The sequence below is a fragment of the Pyrus communis genome, chromosome 7 (assembly GCF_041283825.1).
Source record: "Pyrus communis isolate YQ-2024b chromosome 7, ASM4128382v1, whole genome shotgun sequence".
NCBI lineage: Eukaryota > Viridiplantae > Streptophyta > Magnoliopsida > Rosales > Rosaceae > Pyrus > Pyrus communis.
The window spans coordinates 4,873,409-4,884,255 of NC_142571.1; the positions used below are offsets into that span (position 1 = coordinate 4,873,409).

The 10,847-nt window shown below is 35.8% G+C and overlaps 1 protein-coding gene across 3 annotated transcripts; it reads left to right on the forward strand.

Annotated features, from left to right (window-relative positions):
* The first annotated feature begins 573 nt into the window (after positions 1-573).
* On the forward strand, positions 574-10,242 carry LOC137734031 (pyruvate kinase 1, cytosolic). 3 transcript variants are annotated; one of them, XM_068473276.2, is made up of 16 exons: positions 574-853; positions 1,363-1,459; positions 1,775-1,872; positions 2,038-2,193; positions 2,909-2,986; positions 3,674-3,805; positions 4,470-4,550; positions 4,799-4,870; positions 5,124-5,213; positions 5,681-5,825; positions 6,073-6,161; positions 7,568-7,663; positions 7,828-7,895; positions 8,514-8,613; positions 9,335-9,394; positions 9,743-10,242. In XM_068473276.2, exons 1-16 carry the CDS (start codon positions 785-787, stop codon positions 9,893-9,895), a joined length of 1,584 nt encoding a protein of 527 aa, XP_068329377.2. In that variant the 5' UTR covers positions 574-784; the 3' UTR covers positions 9,896-10,242. The 3 variants fall into 3 exon arrangements, with proteins under 3 accessions (XP_068329377.2, XP_088553863.1, XP_088553862.1); XM_088697736.1 differs by having other exon boundaries at positions 671-853; positions 963-1,459; XM_088697737.1 differs by lacking the exon at positions 7,568-7,663 and having other exon boundaries at positions 653-853.
* Positions 10,243-10,847: the final 605 nt, after the last annotated feature.

Here is a 10,847-nt window from a genome sequence, read left to right on the forward strand (position 1 = left end):
ACTCCCAAAAAGATGAACTGCTGTTAAAAAGTTACCAATTGATCCTCTATTAGAAAAAATAAAAAAAATAAACATTGGGATACATTATCATGATAGAGAGTTTCCTATTATACTAATTGATCACAACTAAGACAAAAACATGAGTAGAACTTAATTTACCTGTCAATGATACTACTCATAAACTAAAGTATTAATCTTTCACATAAGGAACCACAAATAATGCAACAAAACAAAATTAATGTGCGCCAAGAGATTATGTCATTTAACTGAAAATTCTAAGAATTCTTGTTTACTATCAGTTCATCAGCTTTTATTGGATATTGTTTATGGTTAATCTTAAATAATTTTTTTTTAATACTGTCTAACCATACGATATACGATAAACGGTTAGAATATGAGAATTGAGATGAGATGCAAATGGATATAACCGGTAGCAATCTCACAAACTAGAGACAAAGGCTTGACGAATGAAGCACTCAATCCAGTCTGTCCTCCTGTTAAACTGACGTGTGGGCAACCAACAAGCTTATTTCATTTTTCACTATTTGACGCCGTAATTAACCGATTACTTCTCACAAACAAGTAAGCACAGTCCAGTACAGTAGGAAGCTCCGCACAAAAAACTCAGAGTTAAAATAATAAATTTAAAACTGAAGATTTCCGCAAGCGTACAAAAGACGCTAATCAACATTTCTCGCACTTGCTCAACAGAACATTTTCCACAAGCAGTTGCAGTTGCAGTTGCTGTTGCTCGTCTTCTTCTTCTTCTTCGTCGGCGGACAAAATGCATTCGACTCACTTGTTTCTGGAAGAGCCGATCAGGATGGCTTCGATTCTCGAGCCTTCCAAGCCTGTGAGTAATTCCGATCGCTCTAACTCTTCCGTTTCTTTGAATTAGTTAGTTAATTTTCAGTTACTGATTGAGAAGAGAGAGAGCCAATTATTTGCTTTTGTTTCTTCAGCAAGTAACCAAGTTGCAGTCTGTTTGTTTCCCGAGAAAGTGAAGGATTGGATGGAAAACAAACAAGGCCTGGATTTCCTCTTTGTACTGCATATTTGGCTGTTTCTTAAAATTAAATTGTAGCAAGTATAAATCAACTCTCTGTGTTTGTGGGTTTGGATGGAATCTGTATTTCCTTCTTGCATCTTAATTCTTATCATGTGTTTGGTTTATGAGAAATTGTGATAATCAGGAGGGTGTGATATTTCTTATCAGAGAAATCTTTACTTAGCAATCAAACAGGATATTATTGTTTCTGAAATATTCTCTGAATTTCCGTGGGTTATTAGGTGAATATGTGGCCGTAGGGATTTGAAAGAACTTGAATGCGTGACTAACTTTGATGAATTCTAAACTTGCAGACATTCTTCCCGGCAATGACAAGGATCGTGGGAACGCTTGGTCCAAAATCACGATCGGTTGAGACAATCTCTGGTTGCTTGAAGGCAGGAATGTCTGGTATTACTCACCTGCTATGCTTAATTTTCATTATTCATCTGTCTGATTATGAGTTGCCAGCTTCTTATTTTTGCTATCTCCCTTCATCTATAATACTTTAGTAAAAGGATAATAAACACTGTCTGAGAATGTACCTCCGTTTTGGTGGTATAATTTATTCACTGTGAAGATAATACTGTGTGGTTGTTTTGCTTCTGGTAAATCCTTTATCTATTTTGCGTCTGTTCAATTTGAATTCTCTTTTTGAATTTTACATGCCGTTGATTTTACTAATTGAAGTATATAATTCCTTTCACACCCTCCACGTATATATAGTGGCACGGTTTGATTTTTCATGGGGCGATGCTCAGTTTCACCAAGAGACATTGGGAAACCTGAAGGTTGCAATGAAGAGTACCAATAAACTGTGTGCAGTAAGCATGCTATTCTTACGAGCTCTGCATTTTGTCTCTAAATTATTTAACTGTATATAATGATCCTAACTTGTAAAGGCTTGATATAGGTTTACTTACTTTTTGACTTAGCTCCCCTTGGATGTGTACGCTTACAAGTTGGTTTATTAATCTTCTTTTTTTCAGGTAATGCTAGACACGGTGGGTCCAGAGTTGCAGGTAGTGAATAAAAGTGAGCATCCCATATCTCTTCAGGAAGATACCCTGGTTGTCCTAACACCCGATCAAGACCAAGAGGCCACCTCAAATCAACTACCCGTCAATTTTAGTGGCCTGGCAAAGGTATGTATGATTGAAAGATGTCTTTCTGAATATTTTCTGGCTTATCTCTATGAAAGACAAATATCTTGCTATGTTAGAATCCTTGGTTCTATTGGATCTACAGCGATGAACTTTGCCGTGCCAATCTATTTCTCTGAGTGAAGACAAACTATGAAGTAATTGTTTGTTTTTCCAATGATCAGTCGTGTTTTTCAGTCTAATCAACCCCCAATCCCACCCACACACATGCATCTCATTCAAGGGTAATTTTCGACAAAATAATCAAATGGGTTATAACTTAGCCATTTGATGATTATAACAATGATTTTCTATATCATAACACTGTGTGCGTCTACTTATTTGACAAAAATGAAATGACTAAACCATTTCGAACTTATGTGATTTTGTGCTGTTTCTTCTGTTTCTTTCAGTTCTTGAACTTTTGCTGCATTTTAGATGCTTTACTTCTGGTGTAGAATTCTTGTACATATAGACAAAGAAGTTCAAGTCATCCATATCATATCATGTCAGAGATTTTGGAGGAACCAATTCATCTCTTGTAGGTTCAGGAATGGTGTCTTAGAGAAACCAGTTCATATAGTTTGATATTGACTTCCTCCTCTTGATTTTTGGAAGCATGTAAGAACTATATTTAGTTCTGTATATTTATCTTACAACATGTCTCACATTATGCTGGCATTGCTGCAATGAGTTAAGTTAAATTTGATCTTTGCAGGCAGTGAAGAAGGGAGATACAATTTTTATTGGTCAATACCTCTTTACGGGAAGTGAAACTACTTCTGTGTGGCTGGAGGTAAGGAAATATAAGAGATATGAGTTCCATATGAAGTTGGTAGTAGTATAGTTGGTTTCAGAATCAAAATTAGGCATGTTAATTTCAACTCCTTGCCTAGTCAGATATGTATTCCTTGTCACTCAGTTAGAAGTGAAAACAAGGTAATAGCCACTTTATTCGTTACTCTTCTCACTGTTCCAAAGAAATCTTGTAAAAAAGCAAGAGTGGGACCAGATTCTGAGAGATAAGGAATGCTGACATTCAACTTTAAAATTTTAAATTAATAGAACAATTTAGACATACGTTGGGAATTAGGTGAAGCTCTGGTAGCAGACTAAAGCTAAAACTGAATGCTATAAATTTGATACAACCTTTGGCAGTGGAACCTGTAGTCTCTCAAGGTCCACTATTGTTTGCGTACATGATATTTATAGGGGATCATCAGAAGTTATCTATTTGATGAGTGACCTGGGTCCTGAAAACTTTAATGTAAATAAAACCAATAGGAACTGTAAATTTGCTACCTGCAATATGGTCCCATCGGCCTTATTATATGTCGATTGCTTCCATGAGATTTATTATGAGCCTCCATCCATTCGGTTGGCAGATGTCTCTTGAAGAGTACCCTCTGCATTCTTTTTATATAATATTCTCAGGAAAAAGAATGATTCACTTGTTGTTGTATTGTTTTCTTTTACAATGCAGGTCACTGAGGTGAATGGTGAAGATGTGGTTTGTCTCATAAAGAATTCTGCTACCTTGGCAGGGTCATTGTATACTTTGCATGTCTCTCAGATTCGTATTGATCTGCCTACACTTAACGATAAAGATAAGGAGGTTAGTTTCTTCTGAAGTCACAGTACTAGATACTAACATAATTAGATCCACCAACCACCCTGAAAATTGAATTGTCTGCTTCTGCATGGATTCATTAACTTGTGGATTACAATTTGTCCTTCTATCATTAAGTTTAGCGTTGCAATTCATAAGGAAATTCTGAACGTGGTTATCAGATGTGTTTAGAGTGGTGTGGGTTTGTGGATTGTTTGGTTGGTAAGAAACACTTGCTTTTCCTCTTCTTCTTTGGGGTAGGATTAGTTTTTAACTCTTTTTGGACATTTTTGTCAAAGTATTCTAGAGAGGCAACAGTCAGTATAGTTAATCTTGACTGTGGTTTGTGTTTCGTTTTGAGGCTGTACCTTGGAGGAGATGGACTTTGTCAAATTCGTTTGTCTTTCTTCATTTTCTGGATTCATTCCTTGAGTGTCTTCACTCATCGTTGCTGAATGATGGCTTGTGTACCTTCTAATTTTATTGATAGTGAATTAGAAGGTACATGAGGTAATGTTGAATTCATTAAAATGAATTTGGAGGTAATCTTTAACTCATTAAAATCAATTTGGAGGAAACTGTATAAAAAAAATCACTTTTTATAAAAGGAGATCTTATTCTTACGTGAATTGCTTATTTAATGTGTTTTAATATTTTAATAATTTATCAGGTCATAAGCACTTGGGGTGTTCGTAACACCATCGACTTCCTCTCATTATCATATACTCGTCATGCTGAAGATGTTCGCCACGTAAGGACTGTTCATGACAGGATTTCCTGTCTGTTCCTGTGTTATGTGAATTATAATTTTTCTCCCTGTTCATCCCTACTTTATGATGTGGTACACATGTATTTAGGGCTTAATTCTCTGGGTAATATTATTATGTTTCCTTCTGCTTTTGACAATATAAGGAGAAACTAAGTACCCTTTCCTTATTATTCTTTTCTTTTTTAGGAAGTATTATTATTCTATTTTAATAGGCCGTTCTTGTTATGCAGGCCCGTGAGTTTCTTTCGAAGTTAGGCGACCTCAACCAAACTCAGATTTTTGCAAAAATTGAAAATGTAGAGGTGCGTTTCTTTGAAAAGAACAAAAAACAAAATTTACTAATATTGTCACCATCAGCTTGGATTATGGCTATGGTTACCACCTTGACATGTGGGCTCCACATTTGTGGAGAGCCCTTAGTAGTCAGTATTTAGGCAGTAATGGTGGTAAGGAATATTCTTGGCAGAAAGGATCATGTGTGACTGATCAGATTTCCAAATGTCATACTTATGCTTGTATTTAAATTAGCTTACAGGTTCTCGTCTATTTTTGTAGGGGTTAATTCATTTTGATGAAATTTTGCAAGAAGCTGATGGTATTATCCTCTCTCGTGGAAATCTGGGGATAGATCTCCCACCAGAGAAGGTAGATTTTGGTAGTCATGTTCTTTTATGTATTTACATCAACTGCACACGGCCACAAAAGTAATGAGTAAGTCATTGTCAAACAGTCTACCTGATATACCATATTGGTATGACTTAAGTGAGAACCATGTCTTGTATGTGGCATCATCGGCATATTGTATGTATATCGCATCCATGGTTTGTTATATGTTGGGTATACCTGCACAAGTTATATTCTGTTATGATGTGGACTATTATTTTGGAGGAAGAATTAAATAGTGGCTTATCAAATGTTGATATCCTCTGATGGTGACCTGAAAGCTGGGGGGTACTTACAGTGATGAGGATTGGGAACCAAATGTTCTTTTAGTGTGTGTGTGTTTCCAATTTCCATGCTTCGATGGATGTGTATCTATATACTTTTAGTTGGAGGGTATTTTTTATAATGAGGCTTGAATATTCTGGTAAGACACTACTTTGATCTTCCAGGTATTTTTATTTCAAAAGGCTGCTGTTTACAAGTGCAACATGGCTGGAAAGCCAGCAGTGGTGACTCGGGTTGTGGACAGTATGACCGACAACCTAAGACCTACTCGTGCTGAAGCAACTGATGTTGCCAATGCTGTACTGGATGGTAAACTTCTGTCTTTTGACATGAAATATGCTCCTTTCTGTTACCTTTGGCGGGTTCCACCATCTCATTCTTTAATGTCCGTGTCATTGCATGGATTGTTGCTCTGTTAGTGTTAGTAAATATCATTCGTATTGTAATACTCCTGTTGCTTGAGCATTATTAAACAAGTAACAAGTTAATGTTATCATAGGATGTACAAGTACGACCTGTGCACTTATTTACCCGCTTTTCAATTCTATTTGTGCAGGAAGTGATGCAATTCTTCTAGGTGCAGAGACCCTGCGCGGTTTGTACCCTGTTGAGACGATCTCCACTGTTGGAAAGATTTGCTCTGAGGTAACTCCATTTCTGTATTGTAATAAAGCTCTCTCTCTCTCTTCTGAAAAAGCGAGAAATCTTTCGGCTGTTGCATCCCTGTGTTCTCCGGATGATGGCGGAGCTGGATTCAAAGTATAATAAATAAGCCCATTCAATTACTAAAAACCACATGATTCAGATTATTTATACCTATTATACAATAAATGCATTTGGCACATGTATTTCAGGATCCTTGGTTTGGAATCATATATCACATGAGGCATCATGAATATATCTGCTACCATTTAAGTGTTATAATTTGAGTCTTTTCAATGATTCATGTGCCAATGGTTCTATACATGAGTTACGTTGTGAGCTTTGAACGTTTACGGTGAAAGAAGTTCTTGCGATCTTCTGATTGTGATGCCAAAAGTTTTCAAATTTCTCTATCAGAGTGATTAAAATGCACCTTTGGTGCAGTGCTAAGGGTTGGAGTGAGCCCATATATCTGTTTTCTTCGTTTCCCTTGTCATTGTCCTACAACAGTAGAGACTTTTATAGACGTACACCTCCAAAGCTAGTGTGGAAGTAGCATTGTTTTTCCATCCTATTAGTTTTCTCATTTCTGAGGGTGTGTTTGCCATACGTTGATGTGCATTTTAGAAACTCCCATTATTCTTATATGGGACCATTCCTCTATATTTTTTTCAGTCTTCTCTCTGAGAATTCTTAATATTTCAGCTTTGGTTTTGTGGTTCTCTGAAGATTCAGAACTGACTTATATTAGCACACTGAGCATTGTTTATGTTCTGTGGTCTTATCGTTTCTGATCTAGAATTTGATGGTTTCTAGCGTAGACGCTACCCATTCCTAAAGCTAAGGGCTAGGAGTATAATTGATGTAGAACCAAATACCATAATTTAGAAGACAAAAAGAGATGTCGAGGAGAATTTAGAAGAAGATTACTCAGGGGAAATATTTGTTTAATCAATCATTCAAGTCTGTCTAATTTGAATTACTTACCTTATTTATAATAACCTAGCCCTACTACAATTCGGAGAGTAATCCCAACGCTGATAGCAACAGGAAAAAAAGAAAACAAGAAAATAAAATAAAACAGGAAATATGATTCTGCATCAACATATTCTGGTGGAATTGTAGTACTTAAAAGAGTGATTCGTTGGTCTTGGCTATAGTCATACGACTCATATTAGAATGTGTGATCCTTTTGTTTTGTGGTCAGTCAGTTTTGGAGGGTGGGAGTGGGACAATTCTTTGTTCTTATAATTAGGATGCATGTTTCGTAAGAATGGTTTATCAAAAAATATTATAAATTAAAGTACAATGACAAGGGAAAGTTCTGAGTTCATTTCCACATTTATTATAACAGTTCTTTTATATCTTGTAATAATGGAAATTTTCTTTTATCAAATTACTGTCAACAGGCGGAGAAAGTTTTTAATCAAGATTTGTATTTTAAGAGGGCTGTCAAATATGTTGGAGAACCAATGACCCACTTGGAATCTATTGCTTCCTCTGCGGTAGTTTTGTGCTTTCAGTATTTTCCATTTTGTTTTTTCTCTTTCTTTTTATTGTACCATTGGCCTGTTCCCTGAAGAGATGCTGCTAACGGAAGCATGTATGAAGGATGCCTTTTATTTTGCTACAACAGGAAAATATTATAATATAATTTATCTTATCCTAGGTACGTGCAGCCATCAAGGTGAAGGCCTCTGTAATTATTTGCTTCACTACATCTGGAAGAGCTGCAAGGTGATTCTCTCTTATCTCTTATTCTCTCTTCATGTGTATTTATAAATCTAAATGCTTGGCGCCCGTTTGATTACCATTTTGCTAGTTTTTAGTTCTCATTTTTGTGTCAGAGATAAGAGGGGAAATACATGGGACAAATGAGGGATATAGAATAGTTGAGGAAGGATGGTGGAAGAAATGTTGAGGGAATGTTTAAGGAAAGGCACACAAAATGTTGAAAATTAAAATTCAAAACCCAAAACCTATTTTAAGTTGATTTCACTTTCAAGATCTTGTTTTCATTTATTCTTTATTTCTTCCCCTTTCTTCCATCACCCTTCTTCATCTTCCCTCCTTTTCCCCCATATATTTTCCTCATATCTCAAGCACAAAAAGTGAATACAAGAAACTAAAAATGGTTATCAAACTGGCCCGTAGGAAATGGGTAAGGCTAATGTTACTTGGTTTTATGTAAGATTTTAGTTTCCTGATTGAAATTCAGTTAGATCAGATGTACTTTAATTGTAAAACATAAAAATTAAGTTTTTCTTTGATGGTTTACGATGTTAGATACAAATATTTTGTAATTGTTATGTTCACTCGTGCATTACCGATTCTGATATTTGGGCATTAGTGTAGGTTGATTGCAAAGTACAGACCAACAATGCCTGTGCTTTCTGTTGTCATACCTCGGGTCAAGACAAATCAACTCCGATGGACATTTTCTGGTGCTTTTGAGGTTTGTTACTGAACTGATTATCTTTGTTTTTATGCACTAGCAAGTTTATTTTTCCTAGTTTCTGCTAGATGCTAGAATGTCTCTACTAATTGTTTTATCAAGTTGGGACAAAATGCTGGAGCAATTGCTTTGTTGAATGTTTTATTTCTTCCTTTGTCGCACTCAAACATGCTTGACAGTAGATAATATCTTGAGCCACCCCACTTATTCCCAATTGATTTGGAGTTGGATGCCAACACATGCACATCTTGATATCTTGATTCTGTTTATACACCTTATTTTGCTTATTCGTCCCTAATTTTGTTCCTGCCGATTGAATAAGAATCAATTACAATCAATGGAATAAAGTTCTAATGAAACAAAAACGATAAAAATATAAATATTAAAGAAGATGAGTGGAAAAACTTAATAGGTACCATTGACTCTGGTAAAGTTCTAATTACTTTTGGATTTGAACCAATGACTCCTGCCGTATGAAAACAACTCTAACTACTGAGTTAAGTAGGTAATTAGCATCACAAAGAGAAACAAATGGGGTCTACGCCGGATGCCAATTGATTTTGGGTTGGATGCTCTAACTTTAATATCTCTCTTATGAACCCAAGATTTGCAAATGAGAAGAATGATTAGCAGACAATCATACTATTTCTTTATGATCTAGAGTCTCCAACTGAATTTGATGCTCACAAGCTCTCTTTTTCTTATGATGAATATCTGGCAGGCAAGGCAATCACTCATTGTTAGAGGCCTTTTTCCCATGCTAGCAGATCCTCGACATCCAGTAAGATATATCTTGTTGATTGCATTGGCGAAAGCTATGCATAATGCATATAATAATCACATGGTTTCCCAGATCTTTCCTTTCGTTAAATTTGATTGATTTGGGTTTCCCGTTCACCTTGAATGCTGCCCTAATGAATATAGTCGGAAGTTTTTCGAAATTCTAGATAAGTAGATCTCTGAAAATGGTAGGAAAGGAGAAGGGGAGGCTACATTTAGGGACCCGAGTCGGTTATAGACGTGGATTAACTTCAGTTCATCACATGATGCATATTCTTTTGCATGCTTCACTACCCATTGTATCAGACTGAGAAGTTTCTTTTTCTTATCTTCCCTTTCTCCCCTGCAGGCTGAAACTACCGGTGCAACAAATGAGTCAATTCTTAAAATCGCTTTGGACCATGGCAAGGCCATTGGTGTCGTAAAATCACATGATCGTGTGGTTATTTGCCAAAAAATTGGCGACACTTCTGTGATCAAGATCATGGAGCTTGAAGATTGATATAAAAATTGCAACTTCTTTTGCATATATGTTAACGAGTTTTACTTGTAAGTTCTCCATGGCCGGTACCGTGCCCTCTTTCTGGAAAATAAGCAAATGTACGTGTTACTTGTAAGAAACCCTGGATTGAATTTCTGTGTTTGTAGTTGAAGTACCTTAAAACTTTATAAGGGAAATTACTGTAAGTTGTAGCTCCTCCATCTATCGTACCCAAACAGAGAACTATCTCGTTGTATTTTCTTATAAAGATTTTTTTTTTTTTTTTTGGAATAAATGATACTAAGGGAGTGAGTTAAGCCTTACAATTTGCTAGTAATAATATGATTCAAATTCGTTTTTGGTTAAAATTGAATCTAAGACTTTTTACTTACAGGTGAAGATGAATACTATTAGACTGTAGTACTAAGTATTTTTATAAAAACATATTTGAATTAACATTCAATGTCATTTCCATTTCCTTCATTATACACACCCACTGTTTTTTTTTTTTTACCCTTAAAAACTGGTTTTTGTAGATGATATATCGATCGAAGTGTGGAAAATCTTGGGAGAGACGGGTAAAGTATGGCTCATAGACCTTTTCAATAGGATTTTGAAAACGAAGAAGATGCCAAATGGGTAGCGAAATAGCACTTTGGTGCCTATCTACAAGAATAAAGGTGATGTACAAAATTGCATGAACTATAGTGGTATTAAGTTAATAAGTCACACAATGAAGCTCTGGGAGAAAATAATTGAGCATAGACTGAGGCAAGAGACACGAGTCTCGGACAACCAATTTGGTTTCATGCCAAGGCGCTTAATCATAGAGACAATCTATCTCTTACGAAGATTGAAGGAAATATATAGAGATAGGAAAAAGGATTTGCACATGGTCTTTATAGATTTGGAAAAAGTGTATAATAGGGTTCCAAAAGACATTCTTTAAAGGATTTTAGAGAAGAAAGGAGTA

Excerpts from the sequence above, each read along its gene's own strand:
- LOC137734031 (XM_068473276.2), top strand. The coding sequence starts at position 785 with ATGCATTCGACTCACTTGTTTCTGGAAGAGCCGATCAGGATGGCTTCG. Across the intron at positions 5,214-5,680 it reads TAGATCTCCCACCAGAGAAG|GTATTTTTATTTCAAAAGGC; the intron begins GTAGATTTTGGT and ends TTGATCTTCCAG. Across the intron at positions 9,395-9,742 it reads TAGCAGATCCTCGACATCCA|GCTGAAACTACCGGTGCAAC; the intron begins GTAAGATATATC and ends TCTCCCCTGCAG.